Source organism: Ascidia mentula, chromosome 1 (genome assembly GCF_947561715.1).
Source record: "Ascidia mentula chromosome 1, kaAscMent1.1, whole genome shotgun sequence".
NCBI lineage: Eukaryota > Metazoa > Chordata > Ascidiacea > Phlebobranchia > Ascidiidae > Ascidia > Ascidia mentula.
This window is the reverse complement of record NC_138566.1, coordinates 8,347,299-8,367,897: the sequence shown is the minus strand read 5'-3', so window position 1 is coordinate 8,367,897 and position 20,599 is coordinate 8,347,299. Positions and strand designations below refer to the sequence as shown.

At 39.1% G+C, this 20,599-nt stretch overlaps 3 protein-coding genes across 3 annotated transcripts; 1 reads left to right on the top strand and 2 right to left on the bottom strand.

Annotated features, from left to right (window-relative positions):
• Window positions 1–3,489: 3,489 nt before the first annotated feature.
• Window positions 3,490–9,325, bottom strand: LOC145906282 (NACHT, LRR and PYD domains-containing protein 13-like). The gene is made up of 9 exons (XM_082993731.1): window positions 9,225–9,325; window positions 9,025–9,103; window positions 7,146–8,866; window positions 6,694–6,867; window positions 6,184–6,345; window positions 5,956–6,117; window positions 5,561–5,716; window positions 5,336–5,494; window positions 3,490–3,609 (listed from the first exon to the last, which is right to left on the bottom strand). Exons 1-9 carry the CDS (start codon window positions 9,306–9,308, stop codon window positions 3,490–3,492), a joined length of 2,817 nt encoding a protein of 938 aa, XP_082849857.1. The 5' UTR covers window positions 9,309–9,325.
• Window positions 9,326–11,438: 2,113 nt separating this feature from the next.
• LOC145909152 (SH3 domain-binding glutamic acid-rich protein homolog) lies at window positions 11,439–12,948 on the bottom strand. The gene is made up of 3 exons (XM_082996475.1): window positions 12,804–12,948; window positions 12,553–12,723; window positions 11,439–12,155 (listed from the first exon to the last, which is right to left on the bottom strand). Exons 1-3 carry the CDS (start codon window positions 12,846–12,848, stop codon window positions 12,093–12,095), a joined length of 279 nt encoding a protein of 92 aa, XP_082852601.1. The 5' UTR covers window positions 12,849–12,948; the 3' UTR covers window positions 11,439–12,092.
• A 3,565-nt stretch (window positions 12,949–16,513) lies between these two features.
• On the top strand, window positions 16,514–18,450 carry LOC145906186 (uncharacterized). Its single transcript, XM_082993642.1, has 4 exons — window positions 16,514–17,234; window positions 17,564–17,745; window positions 17,916–17,990; window positions 18,170–18,450. Exons 1-4 carry the CDS (start codon window positions 16,514–16,516, stop codon window positions 18,251–18,253), a joined length of 1,062 nt encoding a protein of 353 aa, XP_082849768.1. The 3' UTR covers window positions 18,254–18,450.
• Window positions 18,451–20,599: the final 2,149 nt, after the last annotated feature.

Below are 20,599 nucleotides of genomic sequence, written 5' to 3'. Positions count from 1 at the left end.
TTGCTAATGATTTTTTGATATTTTAAGAAGAATGTCTGATATAGTAAGTTACTGAACAACAATTTGTAGCAAAAAACGTGTGTATCACACTTGCGAAACACTCACATATACATTTGTCTGAATAATGGGCGTGTCTTGTTGTTGAGCCTCTGCTTGCACTTCCTCGCCCGTGGAATGATCATAATCCATGATGGACAATTTATATAAGTACCATAAAAAACCACTTGCGCTGGAAAATATATATACTTTATACAATTGCTTTGATGATATTGGCTGCGATGAAACAATACCTGGTTAGGAGTTAAACGTAACAAAATTGTCCGAAATTACATTGGTTTTAGACGATTCTCACATCCAGTATTTGTTTGATAGCAAAATATCGTAAAACACCGTGCTATCATGTTGAATGGTAGAGTGCGATTGTTTGTAGAAAACCTCAAACGTGAGCAGACGTCGCTAAAAATATTTTCACTTACTACGCTTTCCATGCCAACGCCCGTCGTATTTTGATTCAGCCACAAAAATATTGCCTTGTATTATAAAACTTTCTAAACAAACTGGTTGCATCAACCACAGAGCCCAACTTTAAAAGCAGTAATTATAAACCCTACAATGGTTAAAATTTAATATAAACAAACTTTCCATCCAAATATGTTGCAGTATAACTTTCTTGCGCTGTGCTGTTTACGAAGCAAAAATCCTCTTTGTGAAAGTGCGCTTGAAAAAAGCCAAAACGAGGACGCGTTCCGCACAAGAGACCATGGTTAGTCTGCGGGCGAAAATAAAAAAAACAATTACGAGCAAAAGAGAAAATTTAATTATGGAATTGCGTTTCTTGAATGCAGTACAACACAGTTGTTATTGTTTCCGAAAAAAAAGATTACGCCAAAGCGCAAAAGCACTCACAATGCCTAATTGAGGATATTCTACACGCTGTTTCTGCTCTGCTCACGTAACCTATGACTTTACGTTTAACGCCTGTGGTAAAACTACGCTTCCTCAAAGTCATGCCATGGGTTTTCAAGTGCTTGTTTTGCACGCGCTGTTGCTGATTCCTTGTTGTCGTCGCTAGTAACTCAATCCATGCCTTTTGTGCATGGCGAAATTAGAACCTTTATTGCACGAAAAAAATCCCCTTGCGTTTACCAGCAGCAACAGCAGAAGCAACAGCAACAGCCGCAATTGTGCGTTACTTACACATGTAAACTTTTGCTTTTCTAATCATGCAGTCATGTGCTAACTGCTGTTTACTACCTTTTTTGCAACTCTGAGAAATCGTGTGGTGTTGCCCTACGTCAGATAATATCGCTTAGTACTTGTGGTGATTGCGCAGGTCGTTTGAAAATCAGATGAACTAAGGTATATGTAGCAATTTCAAAGAATCTGTCCTTCTGGGACAATCAAACGTTAATTTTTATTCACCGACGTTACAAAATCACAATGCACCTGGCGGTAAAAGCAACACAAGGTTTAAAGCACTTTTAACATCGACCAGTTTTAAACTTTTGCGAAAATAGTTTAACCTAATACAAAAACCCATGTAATAGTAAAACCTTACAGACGCGGCAAAATTCTGTTGTCACTGTACTTCCCGTTTTGGGGCTTCACGGTTCTTCACCACGGCTGTTGTTTTAATAAAGTCAAATTCTGAATGGAATGAAAAGAAGGCGTGTTTACCAGAGCGTTTGATTTGCCCTCTTTTTTCACCATTATCGTCGATCGCATTAGAACCCACGACTTTCACGTATGCTCGGGATCCCCATCACTGTATCCAGACGCAACAAATCACGGGTATATTTTTGTATGCCAAGGTAGCGTTACTGTGAGCACATTATTATCAATCTGTGGCGTTCTTTATACGATGTACGCGTGATTGTGCTGTAGCGGATACTTTGCCTTTCTCTCCAGGACCTATATGGGTATTAAATTGGAGAAATCTCGTTTTCAAGGCCCTCTGCTGTAATGCACCTAGAGACTGTTCCGCTTGTTTCCCAATGACCATTGATGGGTCTTGTGACTTACATAGGGACCTAATATTCTTTAAAGTTTAAAAACAAAATTTTGCTCCTGGATGAGACAGTACAGAGCAAGTACTTTTTGAGCCTTCTGGAAGATTGACACTTTTTCATCAACTATATTTGATACCAATGCATGGAGAAGAGTTGGGACTTACAAAAAAATGCAAATGAGTGGGCATTTGAATGATTCATTTTTCTGCAAAATCCAGTTCCATATTTTTTTGCTTTTTCTGTCAAAATATTGACTAACCAGGGGGGCAAATGCCCCCAGGGGGTGGCTAAACCATTTTACTGGTGATTGATCAAAATTTGAAGATCTAAGATGGATCTTCCATAAAATCACGAATGATCGGCCACTTGAACGATTCATTTTTCCACAAATACAGCCTGAATTTTGTGCTCCATTTTTACCATAATTTTTAGCAGCACCCACCACCAAGTAACTACCTGATTGAAATAGCCCAAAACCGCACCCCAAACACCCTAAAATTCGCCATGACAACAGCACACGCATGTGAGCTTATTCATCCAAAACGAAAACCCTATGCATCACTAGTTTGCTCTGTGACGTACCCTTTCCATTGTGACAAAGGTCTACACGGTGGGCATTTACCGCCACCGCAATTTATTTTCACAGAAATATCAATATGTGTCCTTCGCCGTCTCTAGTTGTGTGTCAAAGCGTCACGCTTTCGTGTTATTCACACCGGACACACTCATGCAATAAAGAGCAACCCAATGATATCATTAGAAATCCTCAAACTTTTTTCAGCGACCCTGATAAAATGTGGTTAGTCATGAATAAAATGAAAGCTAGATTTCTTGTCAATGCTCTAAAATCCATTCAGAACCATAATAGGTAACATATCGTAATCCTGATGGTTGGATTCGCAACAATTCGTGAGTTTAAAACATCCGATATCTTCTATTATCGCTTGTTTAAGACTATCCAGGATGACGTGCACTTTTTAAAAGAACTCAATTTCCTCTTTTGTTTGACTTCCTCATCGTTTGTCGACAAATGGAATTTGAGGACGACAATATTCGCAACGAAACGTCAATGACAAAACCAAAAAAGTTAATAAATTGTGGTAACTTATTTTTACTTTGTTAACACTCTTTCAGAAAACAAAATTTGAAATGTTCAACGTGGAGCCGCAAAACGTTTCACAAACTCAAAAAAACAAAAATTTGCTAATGACAAAACCATATTGGATTTTTGCGACGCATATCGACTCTTTTTATTTTGTTTGTTATTACAATACTGTACTGGGTGCTATGTTTCATGATTTATTCGTGAGAAAACTTTTGGTATAAAACATGCCCCATGAAACATGTAAAGCGTACCCTGCTGTTTCGCTAAGCAAACATATTTACAAATCCACGAAGCATATAGGCCTACATGAATTTAAATTGCAAGTTCAAACTTGGAAGTGCAAAGAAAAATCTTTTTTCCATTTGCAATCAACACTTAACAGTACCTAGCACGAAATTTGCCATCTTCAATGAATCCATTACAACTCAAGAGTCTCGCAATAAAATAGTCATCTTCTCCTTCATCAAAATTGTCTTCAAACTCTAGGAATCCAACCTGACAATTTCACCACCAAGTTAACATTCAATTGTCAAACTAAAAAAACAAACAAAATTAATTTACACCGCTAACGGTGTTAGAAGGATAAGTCCACTATCTCAGAAACTTTCGTTTCAGGCTGAAATCTGTCAGTCTTGTTGAATTAGACAAATACATTTCGCTCTGTTAACAAGCACCATCAGTGCCTATAAAAAGGCAAAGCAAGAACTAGGTTAAAATAAAAAAGGCTCTCCGCTACCTCACAACACGCCTCTGCCACATGCAACGGGTGGAAGCATTGAGAAAACGCGGAAAAGATAAGACACAGGAAAACATTAGAAACAAGATGAAGATAAAAAACATGGAAAAGATAAAAAAAAACAGTATCTGCCTTAAAGCAATGTGGACAAACAAACCCATAATTTGCACCGAGGTAAAATCATTGTTTGTATAATAATTTTTGCGTTTATTGTGTTTAACCATTTATCTTCAACCACGTCCAAATTTACGGTGCGCGGTTGTTCAAAAAATGATGTGACATTGTAACATCGTTCAATGGGTGGATGTTGTAAAAACGAGCGTGGATGACAATCTTTACAATGATGCAAGAGCGCTGTTCCATCGTTGCGCTGCGAAATGTCGAAAATGGCCCATGTGGCACGGCGACCCGACCAACGAGTGGCAAACCGTTTTTCGTTTTTCACATCAAGTTGCTATACCATTTGTTTTTCCATAAAACCTTTCCTTAAACTGGGTGACAACATTTCCAACCGTGAAAATCGTTAGTTGGACAATGATACGCTTTACTTTTGGTGATTATTGAGAGTGATGATCAACGCGTATTTTAGTGAAGATTTTGCATATCACAATATCATTCTTCTTTGCCAAACTTGAAATTTTCCTTAAACTGCAACGAAGGTCACAGGAACGATTGTTTTTTCTTGAAACAATTGCTGCACCTTTACTTCCGGATTACGTAGTTTAGCAAATATTGATTCCGTGTATGTCTTTGTCTGTTCGTCTAAGCACTCAGTGTTTGGTCTCGAAAAATATAGAATTGCAAGCTTGTCGGTAAAAATGTGGTTTAATTCCTCATATTCTTTTCCAGAAAAAACGAAGTCTCAGCCATTCAGTCGACTCCAACGAAGATGTCCAACGAGGCGTGGGAACAAAGTTTAAACCACGAGCCAGTAAAATCTTGTCTGTGGATGTCAGCATAATGTCTGATCTAGCTTAGTTCATAACCGATTCGTCATTGATATTAGCTGCCTTAAAACCGAAACTGTATGTATTGTTGCATTAACAACAAATCCAAATCTATGCCTTTTCTGAAGTTAGATGGAAGCGGCACACCATGGGCAGAGCACATTTTGAGAAAAGTTAATTTCTGTGCCGCATAAACACCCTTCTGCTGGCATTGGTTTATTTGTGCAATAGGATCATAGGAGATTCCTCCAGCTACGTCATAAACCTCTTTTACCCTAATTCTTGCTTTGCTTTTTTATAGACACTGATGATGCTTTTGACAAAGCGAAATATATTTGTCTAATTCAACAGACAGATTACAGCCTGAAACGAAAGTTTCTGAGATAGTGGAGACATTTTAAATAAGGTGGAAATCGCCAGGGAGGGGAAATTATTCCCAGAATTAATTCACAAGCAATTACAAGGACAAGGGTATATTATGAATGAAAGATATATTATACAAACATGCCCTTTTTCGTACGACTGACGTTAAACTCACAGGATGATCCAGTTCGAATACGCTGTCCGCAAGATTGTCCATTCCTCTTTGTCCGATGCTACAGCGGTTAATGTAGAGACCCCGGATGTTATGAACACATTTTGCCAACTCACCACCGGATTGTCCAAGTTTGTTGCCGCTGAGGTTTAGTTTATTCATCTAAGATTGAAAGCGTCGTTAAACGTTTACATCATGTTGCATGTAATTATTTTTCATTTGACTTACGGGTTTAGAAAGTGATCGAATTGAGTTGAACAAACTACCAGCATTTTCTATTCCGCATTCGCTGATCGAAAGAATTTCGACTCCACTGACACAACTTGACAAAATTTCCACTCCCTCATCACCGAATTTATTGCGATCCAGACAAAGCGACATCAACTGAAAGAAACGATGAAGCGTAATCACCTATATTATATCCTGGATTCGTTGATAGAGCTTATGTTGAGCTTTTTATCTTAAAACTTTGGCCACATTAATAGCAGTCTTGGCAGACAGATCTACAATAAGCTTTTAACAAAGGCAGTAGTTTTTCCCGTCACCACGCAAGAATTGGCAACTAAATAAAATTCAACTTTCCTACGCAGGTCACTTGGATACAAGTTACGTTATAAGACTACCGGATGATCTAGGTTGGCAGCAGCATTGGCAAGATGACGCAATCCTCGGGCATAGATGTTACAATCTGCCACGGCAAGGTCTTCAATCATGGAAAGGCATCTCGACAATTCAATTGCTCCCTCACATCCAATATCGTTTTCATCCAACTGAAGCCACTTCAACTAAATAATCAAATTGGGGTAATTCCTTACTTGCCATGTATCACGCATACCAGACAAATATAATACCGGACTGTTGCGCTGCAAAATTTTGTCGGAAAGCGGTGCAACATGTTCTGCGGTGATGTTACATCTAATCAGCTCCAATCTTTCGTACATGTCGACGTTGGAGGTGATAATGTCCATGCAGGAATCATCCAGCTGAGTGTTCGACAAGTCAAGCAAATGCATCTGAGGAGCAATAAGTATGTTATCTTGCATGGCCTTTCCATGAATTTAGGCGAAGGTAATGCATTAAGGCGTTCGAGTATTATTGGAGGAACTCATGCAACCTTGCGCCAGATATAACTGTGAATATAATACCGTAGGTGTGAGGTATGAAGCCGTATAGGCATTTTATTGTTTTGTCGAGTCAAAATCGCAATGCTGATATGTGTAGTCGCTCATGCGCAACATTTATGGAGTTGGTTTGTAATATTGGCGAACATTGTTGCAAAAAGTCAATGCAGTACTTCACGATAAAGGATTTTTTTGTTTGGAACTGATGCATAACGGTGAATAGTGGACACATGTACTTACAGGGAAAAGTCTGTTTTTCATTCCTCTCACAAACAAGTCCAGATCATAGGCCGACAAATCCTCACAGTTTCGAAGCAGTAGTTCATCGATACTTTCCAGATTTTCGGCAATTTTTTGCACAGTGATATCATGTTGAACGTGAAGCTTTACGTTTTTGGCGTGCAGCTTTTTGATCTGAGAATATAGAGCAGTACTCTGTTAGACATGTTGACATCGATTTTGGACCGTCAGAAATAACAATTTTTTAAGCAGCCCAGGATCTCCTGACACAAAATCATTGTTAGAAATAAACTTTTACCATACATTATAATGACTACAATTCAAAATAGTTGCAAATTATCATTTGTAGTCTATTAATATCTTCCCATAAACGAGATTACTGTCTTTTGCCAATATCTAATGTTATGCAGCCAGATGAGCGTTCGAAACCGTATAGCAAAATAGAGTCGTACCTTATGCGGAGAAACTTCGGTGAGAAATGTTTGCAAGGCGTCTCCATAAAATGTAGCAGGCTCAGTAAAATCACCCACATTGAACCGGATTGGTTCGCCCTGACGAGCTGCAAGTATTTGGCAAAGACCAGCCACGTCACCTGGTAGAATTTCTCCAGCAAGAAGAATTTCTTTCGGGAGACGAAGCGCAACAGACCTGTTCAAAACATCACTTTGAGCCTCAAGGGCGATATTACAGATCTTGGACAAAAGTCGGTCGTCCTTTCGTCTGCTAAACTTCGTGTAATTCTCATCCCAGAAGCTTTGTAAACCCAATGGGTTTCCGCTTTCTACTTTGTGGAGGTCGATTGTTAATTTTTCAACTAGTTCATACAATTTCTCTTTTCGGCCTTGACTTGAGGATGATGTGAGTTCCATATCATGTAGTCTGTCCAGGGATGATGATATTCCATATATAAACTTTGGAACCCATCGCCACTCGCTGTCTATGATCTTCACTAAAATGTTGGCAAAATCTTCTTCTAAGCCTTGGCCCATCAGGTAAACAGAAGCAAAAAAATCTCTCCAAGTTTCGTGCGTAAAACTTCCAGTTTTGTTCAGATCGTTCCAACGGATAAATCGCTTCATGCGGTCGCTGATGGTACAGAACTTTGTGGTTTGAAACCGGGCTCTTTTGTTCCACATACAGTTGAATGCCAATTTGCACAATTCCTGAAGTTGGTCTGACAGATTGTCACTTCGATCCCGTTTCCAGCAGTCTTCAAGAAGAAACAGATAAAGCCCGGATGAAGATTGGCATTCGACGTCATTTGTCAACAGATATTGAACAACTGGTTCAGCGAACACTGGAATGAAAGACAGCTTGGAGCTACTGGAGTACCTAGCAATGACCTGTGTCCCCCTTTCCTCACTGCACTCTTCCCGTTCTATAAATTTCTGTACTATACTCCCACAAAGTAGCTTTTGTGATTCCACGCAAAGCCCTGTTATTTTAACGGTAAACTTGGGCTTTGTTTTGTTGCCGAGACGGTTATAAGTGGTCGGCCTTGAGAAAATAACTTTTCGCGATCTGACGAGTATGTTTCCAGCCAAAATATTCTTCATGATGTCAACAGGACTGCCCTCTTCATGTATGCCCATAATACCTCCGAAATCTTCCAAATTATCTATTCTTGCCTCTTCAAGACTGTCCAGTATCACGTGCACTTTTTCGCATCGGTTAATATGATTCAACAAAACCCTTATTTCCTCTTCTGACTGATTTCCTAATTCGATGTTACTTGTTGACTGCAGAAGAAACGTCAGGACGCTAATATTCGTACTAAAATGGACAAAGTCCTTGAGGGATACGTAAAATGCGAACGATTGATCATCCTCTTGTGTTCGGTTTAAATACTGAAGGGCTGCAGTCGATTTACCAATGCCAGCATCTCCTGTGACACCTACGAGGTTCGAGTACTTTTCAATAAACTGAGTTTGTGCTTCCTGGTTACGAGGACGATCCTTCATGTTAGTGACGTGAGCTTTTGCACTCACAAACAAGTCACCTATGTCAATGTTTTGAGGTTTTTTTTCCACATTCACTTGGGAAAAGTTTCCATTGAGCCCAGAATATTGGCTACTGTCAGCTATGATGTCTAGAGGAATGTATCCTATTTCCCTTGCGTCCACCATCTTCCGATTTTCTTGTTTTAGTTTTGCCCGAAAGGAGGAAAGAAGTTCTGTAAGGGATTAAACATTTTTAATTTAGCCTACAAAATAAAAGAGAAATCAAAACCGTAATTTACAAAGTAGGAAATATTGACAATGTGTTTACATTTTAGCATTCATGTATGCATTGATAAAACGGAAACGACGCAGACTAATGACTGTCACGAACCATTTTCTTCAACGTTCGTATGACGCGTGTTGGACTGTGAGGTTTGAGGGTGCTGGTATATGTGAATAACGTCTCCAGTCTGCGATATTATATTCATTAAAAATTTTTTGACAATGTAAAGAAGATTGTCTGATTTAGTAAGTTACTAAACTAAAATTTGTAGCAAACAAACGTGTGTATTACAGTTTCGAAACACTCACATATACATTTGTCTGAATAATGGGCGTGTCTTGTTGTTGAGCCTCTTCCTGCACTTCCTCGCCCGTGGAATGATCATAATCCATGATGGACAAGATTTTTGGTACTATAGTGATATATTACAAACTAACTTGCACTAAAAAGTACATCTTTACAATACATTTGTTGTAACGCTATTGACTGCGATGAAACACTACCTGGTTAGAAGTTAAACGTAACAAAATTGTCCGAAATTACATTGTTTTTTGACGATTCTTGCATCCAGTATTTGTTTAATAGCAAATATCGGAAAACACCGTGCTATCATGTTGAATGGAAGAGTGCGATTGTTTGTAGAAAACCTCAAACGTGAGCAGATGTCGCTACAAATATTTTCACTTATACGCTTTTCGTGCCAACGCCCGTCGTATTTTGATTCAGCCACATAACTATTGCCTTTCAACTTTAGATGATTTAAAAAAAACTATGATTTTTCAAGGTATAACTACTTTCTCGCACACATTTAACGCTGGCCGTGAAATGCACATCGCTACCTCATGCAAATTAATGTCATAACCTTTCAAATGCTTGTTTTGCGTGCGCTGTTCCCTGTTTTTTGTTGTCGTCGCCAGTTCTCGATTTGCGCCGCACGAAAAAAATCCCCTTGCGTTTGCAAGCAGCAGAAGCAGAAGCAGAAGCAGCAGCAATCGTGCGTTAATTACTTATCTAAGCTTTTTCTTCTCTAATCATGCAATCATGTTCGAACTGCTGTTTACTACCGTTTACGCGACTCTGAGAAATCGTGCGGTGTTGCCTTACTTGACATAATATCTATTAGTACCTGTGGTGATTGCGCCGGTCGTTTAAAAATCAAATATACGAAGGTAGCCTATATGTAGGTGCATGAATCTGTCCCTCTGGTACAATTAATCGTTGATTTTTATTAACCGACGTTACGAAATTACAATAGCCTGGCAACCAAAAAATACAATAGTAAATAACAGCCACTTAACCAACCCGGCAAAATTTTGTTATCACCGAACCTCCCGTTTTGAGGCCTCACGCTACTTGGTCGCAACGACTGATGTTTTGATAAAGTCAAGTTCTGGATGGGATGAAATGTGGGCGTGTTCACCAGAGCGTTCGATTTCTCGCACAATATCCACCATTTCCGCCGATTTCGAAGGTAACTTAAAAAAAATTATAATTAATACGCTGGAGTTTAATTTCCAAATGAATACAAAATTACCAATGACGAAAGTAAAAATAATTCAAACTGAAACGATTGAATTTACACGAAAAACGAAAGCAAGCAAATAGCCCAATGTTTGTTTTATACACTCCAACAGGTGAAATGTAATCTCAAGACAAGTTACAGGGATATTTGACCTACCACTTGACTGGTAGAATGGTTTTTTAATTTCTATATTAATTACTTATAGGCTATGTTCAATGTTCTTTCAAAATTATACTATTTTTTTTTTGTTTGTAAAGTTTTGCACAGCTTTATCATGGCCGTATATTGAGACAGTGAAAATGAGATTTAGTATTTGCAAGAATCACTCTGGCGCATAATTACGTGTATAATTGGTGCAGCTAATACGTCTCAACGATAAAGTATTTATATGCTTGTTTGAGTTGGTAATGAAGTGTAAAATTTTTTTGCGTTTTTTAAAATATATGGGACAAACCTAAGTTTCGACGCATCTATGAATTACAGTTAACATTTTGAGACAATAATGGTGTCCGAAGTATGTGGTCCTCCGCAGCGTTTTATGTGGCAGGCGGTTGTGGTTTTTGAATTGTGTTGCACATGTCCCGCCGAAGTTTGGATTTCGCTTTTTTACTCTTCAATTATTCTTTCACAATGCAGGATAAACAAAACATCTTCTTTGTTTTGTATTAATGTTGAATATTCTAATACGCCTTTTAGCAGTTTTGGAAACAAAACGATTGTAATGCAATCGCGCATTTGTGTATTATATTTTTGGATGAGGGTCTCCTGTTTGACAAAACGCAGTTGTGTTGTATACAACACATATAACAACTACATTGTATAATATAAAAGTATAGTGTTTAAGTGTTCATCATTATTAAACATCAATGCACAATCGTTTTTCACCTCAAATTTTAAATTAACAGACAATTCCATGATGTTTTTTTCTTCTTGAAGCATCACTAACACAGCAGTAATTAAAAAAGGACTATCATTTCTAATAAGCAACAAACAAACCATATGGAAATATATTCATTTTATTGCTGGTTACACAATATTTGATCATTGCACTGTCAAAATAACCTGTTTGCTGCATGCATATATGTTGTTGTCAAAGGGACTCAATATATATTTGCAAGAAAACAAATATTTTATGCATTTGAGGTTAAATATATGGTAATACATGTTAGTCTAACAAACTTGTAACAGGAAATTTACTTTTAAGTTAAGGCTAACTGAGTACTTGTACCTGAATAACAGCACGCTTTCACAGGATCTGACAAGAATTACATCTTACATTAATTAAAACACTCTTGTTTAAAAAAAAAACATTGATATATTTATTAATTGTGACCGTGTTGGTGTATCTAACACCACCACAATGGCCAAAAAATTAGGGAGACAAAACAATACCTTAACAGTGCAATTACATTTTTCTTTTTAAAGTTGCGGGTTCAGCTAAAATAGGTCTTTTAAATGCACATATGATTTGTGTAGTGCAACTATGTACATAAAAATACCCCGTTTGAAAAACAATTATACCCAGAACAAATATACAATCAGGTTACATTAGTAGACAGTGTACTCAACAACTTAACAGGGCAGCAATTACAACATTAATGGCTGAATGGAAGTCCATATATACTGCATTCATTAGGACAAGGCATCATATCCATTAAACATTTAAAAATTGAGCAAGTACTTCATCTTCAACAGCTAAGTCAAAGGCATCATAGCCCTGTAAAACAAGACACACAGGATTTGTGTCGGTATAAACAATGCTTTACTAGCTAAAAACAAAATTTGTTTCCCTGCATGTTTGAGCATTTTATGAATGCAAGTGTGACAACCTAAATTAACTAGAAACCACAATCAACATCCTGTGGTAAGGTTGAAAGAATTTTACTGTTGTTTACATTCTGCACTCAGAATTAATTGACATATAATCAACACCAAAGCATGATTGCAAGCATGATATAGTTGACATTAAAGCTGCATATCTACGTGATGATTAAACATTTAAGGGTCATACTACAATGCAAATAGGGATGCAAAACAACCTATGAGGTGAGCAACATTGTAAATGACAGTAATTTAGTTGCTTATTACAAATTGTTTGAACAACAAAAACTTACACCAAGATATTTATCTCCATTAAACAGTTGTGGAGGTAATGATGTCGGATCTCCAATCTTTTTTCTCATTTCCTCTTTATGGCCACTATTTGGTACTGCTATATCCACCTCTTTAAATTCATAGTTTTTACTTGACAGCACATCTCGCATCCTTTGCTGTTGCTTCTTGATCTGCTCAAAACGAATACATACAGTTACATCATGACTATGGGAAAAAGTTTATTGATATTCCAACTCTAATACGTGCTTACCGATTGACTGGAGGAGACACTGCTAATGTAGAGAACAAGAGACATTGCTATTTTACACAGTTTCACTCGCGTCACACAGAAGAAAGCTGAAAACACAAGTTATGTTGAAATTTCAAGATGTAGCCTACATGTTCTTAAATACATCATTCCTCAGTAACATAAAATGTACACTCTCACATCCACAACCATTACTGAAGGCTGCGGCAAATAAGAAAACACAACCTTCCAACTTCTACGGAAACGGATATCCTTATATGGAAGGGCACCCGGCAGCAGTATTTCCCTCTAGAAATTATTTACAAACCACGACCGCCACCTTGTGTCAATATTTAGTTAATCACTGTAAGAGGACTTGGACAACTAGATAATTCTAATTGGAGCAAAATGTCGGTAACTCTAGTTCTAATATATTGTGAAAAAATACAATTTATGATTTAATTTTTTCCCGTCGTAATGGCAAGCAGAGTTACGCCGTAAAGAATAAAGTGACGATAGCTTGAAATCGTAAGCGGTTGCGAGAAGCTGCCCGGAAAAAGTTATTTACATGTAAAAAAACAACACACATTGGAATAAACATACACGATAAAAACTGAGTGAGCTCTTTGTCGAACGACATGTTTTTATTTTGACACGGTTTCGCAAACACAGGCCAGTTGCACAGCACAAAACGTATCAATCTTGATGTAAAAGTTGTTGCCATCCTGATTCTAATGAAAATTGATTCCGATACAGTAGGCCTATAAATTGAACATAATTTTTTTTGCCGGTAATTCTAACCTAATTTACCTCTACTTTTAATTCTAATCTAATACAAAAAATGATAATATTTTTACCTCACGAAATCAACCTAACTTGCAAGACTTCTCTTGCGTGACACAAGTGAAAACTTCAATGTCAATTTTAATTATTATTAGAAACCTTGTGTCAAACGCTTTTATTATTAAAAAAAAAACATTTCTCTTCATTATAAGCTTCTTCAGTTCTGAAAAAAGTAAACAGAAAAGACAAAGTTATATGTTAAAATAGTAAAACTGGCCAACAGTACAAGCTTCTGGTGTTAGCCTAACACACTGGACGGTTTTACCATTTTAACATTTAACTTTTTATTTTTTTTTATTTTTTTTAGAACTGAAGATGCTTAATAAAGCAAAACATGTTTTCATAACAAAAGCGTTTGACATAGGGTTTATAATAATAATTGAAACTAATTTAAAAAGCCATAAAATGTAGCTGTCCAAGTATTTGATTAGGGGACTGACTGTCCGATAAACACACGCCCAGCTCCGCATCTACAGCCCTTAGTTCCGAACGCTGATTGTTCTTAATTAGTGGTATGGAGGAAAAAGGCAATTTCTGTAATATTTACAGTGGCATAATATACAAGCGCTTGTAATTTATTTTCTCCTGTTAAACAATTTTACACAACATTTTGATAATTGGTGGAAATTTCGTGGCACACCTTAGCCCGTTTCGCGGAACACAGTTTAAGAAACCTAGACCAATAGGACTGGTTCTAAAGAATTCTTCATAAAAACAATGAAATGATTCTGCTACTCACCAAACTCAAACTTTTGATCCTCACAAAGCTCATACATTTCAAATGCAGCTCGCGGTGTTCATTAAACGTTGCTTTGACAAATATGGTTAAGTCACATTTGAGTGATTTTATCCTAAACGATTTTTTTAAAAATTTTTTAAAAATGTTTCTTCAATCCCAAAACTGTTAGGTGTCAATTCGCTTCATGCTTGAACTCGAAAAACGACGTTCGAAATATCAATAATACGGAAGGTCAAATAAATCCGTGGTACGTGATTTCATGATCTTGTTCACACGTTCTGACATGATTGTTGATTGACATCTGTCGGCAAACTGATCGTTCGTGCATAGTTTTACAGTTTGATGACATGTGCCATTGGTGCGAAATTAAGTCATTCCCGTCTCAATGATTCGATCGTGTGTAATGAAGTGTGAATGGCGTGGCTGTGTCAACAGTACTCGTGAGAGGGACACGAAAATCGGACGTAGACGGTTTAATTAAACTGTTGTAAGCAGAATACAATATCCGATAATTAACTCACCTTGTTTTCAATGGTTTTTAAGTTCATTACAGTTTCACTACAAAACAGTAAAGATGATAAATATGCGGGACATGACGTTTGATGCGATGGGTTGTCAAATACATGCCTGTTTTGGTCAATATCGCAAGGAATTTTCAAAGTCAATTGAAAACTTTTCAAACTTCTGCTTCGAAATCGGTCGTTGCTATTACTTCGATACAAACATGGTACAATCATAACTACAAAACACAAAAAAATATGGTTCTTACTTCGCTCACACAGTGACGACAGCTTTGGTAAATCGAATGGTAATGAGTGTTCGATCGCGTAGCCAGGACAGCAAGATGGAGCGATTAACAACTTACCAGAGGCAGCCAATTTCTCGGTGCTTACACGATCCCCTGTCGACACCCGGTTGAAAAAAACATCGGCGATGTCAGTTACACAATGTTTGTCCATCGGATAGATGTTGTTGCTAACAAGGATTCTCGTCTTGTGTATCACAGTACATGGTAGAGTGAAAGGAAAGGAAACAGGGGGTAGGAGATAAATTATACAACACTATATGCGTTGGGTTGATTTTTGTATTGTGAAAAATTACGACAACAATTGTTCTGTCAGTGAAAGTAAGTTGAAACGTTAATTTATTCTTTGTATTCGTATAATTCCTGCAATACAAACAGTACGAGTGTAACACTTGTTTCTCATTTATTTAAAGCTCTGACAAAGCGCAATACACTTTCTGACGAAAGTTGATTTGTAAGAAAGCAACGCAACATGAAAAATAATGACCCAATTCGCAGTCAATAATATATACGCTACGCATGTTCGATGAACTAGTTATAGGCGGAATTTCATGCGAACAAGTCCATCGGCGAGTGCGCTGACCTTCGTCCCTGACTCAATTTTCTCTCACGGCGTTTCAGGAAAGAAAAAATCGCCCACAAGCACGCGCTCTCTCCCACTGGATTTTATAGACGTGCTCGCTTAAAAACACCGGCCACAAATTGAGTTGGGCAAAGAGTCGCCAAGTTCGTGGAGCACATTCAGAAAAAGATTTTTCTGCGATAATTTATACAACAACTTCGAAGCTGTAAATTAACTGGTTAGTTATCCATCGCAATATAGGCGATAGGCATGTGCAGAGACAGCGATGCGCAGCGGGTATTGAGTTCAGGACAATTTATCGTTGCGTAGTGATGCCGTTGTATAAGTGTAAAAGAGAATCATGAAGTCTGCAGCTGGCTGAAGGCAGCACGGGTAAATCCTTTATTCCGGTGCGCAGTTAGTCACGGTTGGTGACGAAAGTAGATAGTCAAAACAAATTCCATTTTTTTCGCGGTTGCGCTCAAGACACGCACGTTGGATTACTAAACGTATTGATCTAGGGATTTTGCCAAGTTCAGGCCAAGGCGTCAAACACGAGATATTATAGTTGTTGACGTGCATGTATGAGGTTAGCGTGATCGGGGAATGCTTTTATGGCACAGTTTATACCGCTAATTCTCCATCTGTACGGATGGTCTGGTATGTCTGCATACTTTAGTTCGCAGCCTAATTTGTAACTGCACAGCAGTCTATAACAAGTTTTAATTACCCTCCTAATAGAAATAGAAAAGGCATCGATAAAGCTTGAGTTTCAAAGTTAAACGATGGCCGTCAAGTCCTTTCAGGAGATCAAAGAGTCAAGGTGTGACGTGATGTACCACGCAACACGACCCGAAAGAAGAAACAGATCTCCAAAACATGTTACTCCGTTTTCGATCGACGATATTTTATCGCGGAGGGAAAAGGATGCTGATAAAATTGATTTTTCTTTTGCGCAAAAAGACAACTTCAACGAAGCGCTGCTTTCTTCCGCCAAATCACTCTTCCCGGTTGGAGATTTTATGCCATGGAGCACTGGCGTCTACCCAAAGTGGTTGGAAAATTTGCACAGACTCTACGCCACAGCGTCGCACTTGCAGCCATTTTTATTGCCCGTTAATCTGACACGTCCTTTGGGGGCAACTCAGCTCAGTGCTTGGTATGCGCAGGCCGATAGATTTCCACTATTGCGCCAAAGTCAAAACAACTTCGAACCCTGGAACTCGAAGAAGCGAAGGCTTAGCGTCGACGCAAACTTTACAAACGCACGCCGACGAAGGACTCCCACTCCCCCGCATCACATCGATGGATCTCACGCTAAGCGCCGCAGCGACGTAATAAAAAATGGCGCCTCTTCGATGGACGATTCAAGCTCGGAATGCGAGGAAATGCAACGGACGGCGGACATCAGGGCGGAAAAGCAAAACGACAACACATCTGCGTCGGACTCCCCTATACACGCCCTGGAAAAACTTGCTTGTTCCACGTTTAAAGGAATGGAAGAAAGTAAGAAATTACAAAAGTATTTAATTAGACCAAGAATGACGCTTGGCACCGAAAACCTGAAGGTTACTCCAGCGTCCCCCTGCCCATACTCTCACATTCTCCATCTCCTTTCATTACTGAAATACCTTGGGCAAAATAAACCAAAGAATGAATTTAAGAGCGGCAAACTGTAGTCTTTCGCCTTCACTTGCTACGATGATAGTCCCAGCATTAATGGTGGCGATGCGTATGAAGCTTATTTAGGAAGCTTTTATGGTGAAATACAAATTACAAAGCAGTGCCTTTAGCCTTAAAAATTGCTGGGAATTTTACAATTGATTTTTTTCCAGAGCAGAGCATGTTGCATTCAATCGCAATCGGTCGACAAGTTCGGGTAAAACGAAGAAAATGTCGAACCGCCTTCACTTCATTCCAACTTTCGGTGTTGGAGCAAAGATTTAGTTGTCACAAGTATTTGACTCCTGCTGACCGGGACCAAATTGCCCAAGCGCTCGGATTAACCGCCCCGCAGGTTTGTATAATATGTATAGGTTGCAGATTTTACAAATCGAATATTAGAACATTTTTAGTGTTACATTTTTGAAACGTCAACACATACAATTAGATTTTAAAATAATTCAAGTCAGTGTTTGTAGGTTACCGAATTGAATAGACTTTATTATTATATGTGTTTATTTCCAGGTGATTACGTGGTTCCAAAACAGAAGAGCGAAATTAAAACGAGACATGGAGGAGATGAGGAACGATTTAAAAACGGTAAATAATATTTTCCTTATTTTAGTTGTGGTTGGAAAATAAAGCCAAGGTCGGTACATTGAGTTCGCGCTCTAAAATGTTAACTTGAAATATTTGTGTACGTTAGCGATGAAGAAGACTTGGTTTGTTTGATGGTAACGTACGTTGACCGAAGTGTGAACCAAGCGTATGTTGATTAGGTAAATCCGTACGGCGAGGCCGACGACCGCTTAACGGAGCCTTGCGAAAATGCAAGCGCGGACAGAAGTTCCCCAGTGTCATGAAACGTTTCCTTCAGCAGACTTCGCGGACATAAAGTGAAATCGACAGGATTGCTGCACAGTTCCAACTCTCATCGCCTCTGACCTTGACATCTGATAACCGGCGATGCATGACCACGTGGGGGGAGATGATGCCCCGATGCGGCAATAAATCACGCATTCGAGAAACTCCTGACAACACCTCCAACTCGAAATACCCGTTCCAATCCGCCCGCTGTAAATCTCCAATGCGTTGATGAATCTTATAACGCCGCTTGACAGCCTGCGCCCTGGAGGACCGCGGGGGCTTTAACATCTATTAGGTGCGGCAGATATCAAGTGCTTCAAAAATTCCATCGTCACACGTTTTTGCGGCGTTTATTCTTATTTCAATCTGTTCGTTTTTTTTGTTGTATTATATTGATCGTTTTTCTTCAAATAGAGTGTAAACTATATGATTTGAACCAATCATTGTATTATTATTGACGTGTGTTACTTACTCCACCGGCTTGTTGCCAGCCATGCTGTGGGTAATTTTGACCTGCATCTCGGAGTCAGTTCAAAACATTTGTGCGATAAGATAAAGGGTGACCAGATAGCGTGGTCAAACACGAAGATCAGCGAAAGGGCAACAGAAACGGGCCTCGGTTAACAAGGCTTACTTGCGTTAAATCATCCCTGGACCGGGCCGTGACCACCCATGTGGTTAACAGTTTAAAATCAGGGTGACAGAAAGGCCAGCCCTCAAGTAATTAGCGAACCTGTCAGCCAGACACTGTATGTCAGTTTGGTTAGATCCGTGATGTACGTGGCTGAAGCGTGCAAGGTAAACATGCCCTAAGACGCGAGCTTAGGTAAACCGATCCAGTGCCACAGTCATGCAGCTTTTAAACGAGCAAAATACGTACGCGAGGGCCACCCACACAACCGCTTTCAAAAATCTTATGCAGAGCGAGTTCAAATAGACCGGTCGCTGTTTACACAGGTTTGAAGCCAACTAGCGGCACAACCCGATTATACGGGAAAGTGAGACACGACTCGGCGCCCCACGCCGCGCGTTTGCAGAGAGATGGAGGAAAATTAAACGGGAAAACGATCGCAAAAGCGGGATTCCGACAATCAGTCTTCCCACAAAACAGTTTTCGTATCTAGTTACAGGCGTCTCGGCGCTATTTTGGGGAGCGAGCGTAATCAGTTGTGGTCCCACGAAGACTCGCATTTTGTCAGAATGTCGAAGGGGGTCCCATCGTTTAGTGTGCTTACTTGCGTTGATTACGCTGATTTCACCGAACATTAAAAACCCATATGTTGCCTTGACGTTAAGTGAGGTTTAAAAGTTATGATGGGCCTCCAAAAAGAAAGATTGCTGTCGGCTGAGCGCCGCTTATCGGGTTTTTGCGCGCCTACACTTTGGTTGGATGCGCATTCGTCTTTGGACACACGTAACTTTTTCCACTCATTAACTCCCCTCTGTGGCAACGAAGTGACTTCGCCAAACGATGATGCATCGATCTTTAAAGTCAGGGCAAGTTAATGGTAGAAAAATATAGCGCATCAGGAGGACAAATTAGAGTTTTAAGGTTATAAAGAGGCGCGGTAAATCACCGTTTACAAATCATTTTCTGACTCTCACCGTGAAAGTATTGTGCTGGGTTTTCTGTGAGGTTTTCCATATAAGGGACCAAAATCGAATTCAGCGTGCTCTCCGATAGCGTCAAGGCATTACTAAACGTTTGAGAGAGGCACACATGCCGAACACGTATTGTTATCGCCCGATGCTCATTGCCACGTGCTGCTTGGCAGTAGCCCATTTGCCCTGTCATTAATCACTCTACACCTGCCGCAAGTGGGGAAGGTTGTGGAAGTGAAACGGACCGATACGAAATGAAGTCCCAGCAAAATGTAATAACCGTCGACCTAAATCTGCTGTAATTGGTTTATGAATTAAAAAAATGTTTCGGTGAATTATTGTTAAAATTGTTTGGGCCAAATAAGCGTTAGATTTGAAGTAAAAACGATTACAAAAAACGCACAAACCTTGGTTAAACTTGTTGCATACACGCATTCTATCCTCTTCGCATTAATAATTATTCTAGCGTATACGATTTAATTTTGACTGTTAGAACAGGCAATTATTCTTAAACAAGGCAACAACCACATTTATCCAAAATCCAATGAACCGAAATGGCGACGTTATGGCCTGTATTGACATCTCAATAGAGCGATCGGACGCCTCGGAAACATCTTATTTGTTGTCCATTGTCTGTACGCACGGCCTCACAATTAGCGCGGGTTGAATAACTCAGTGGGAAACCGGCCTTGCAACAAAGTTATTCACATCCCACTTGGCGGACAACGTAATATTTTCGC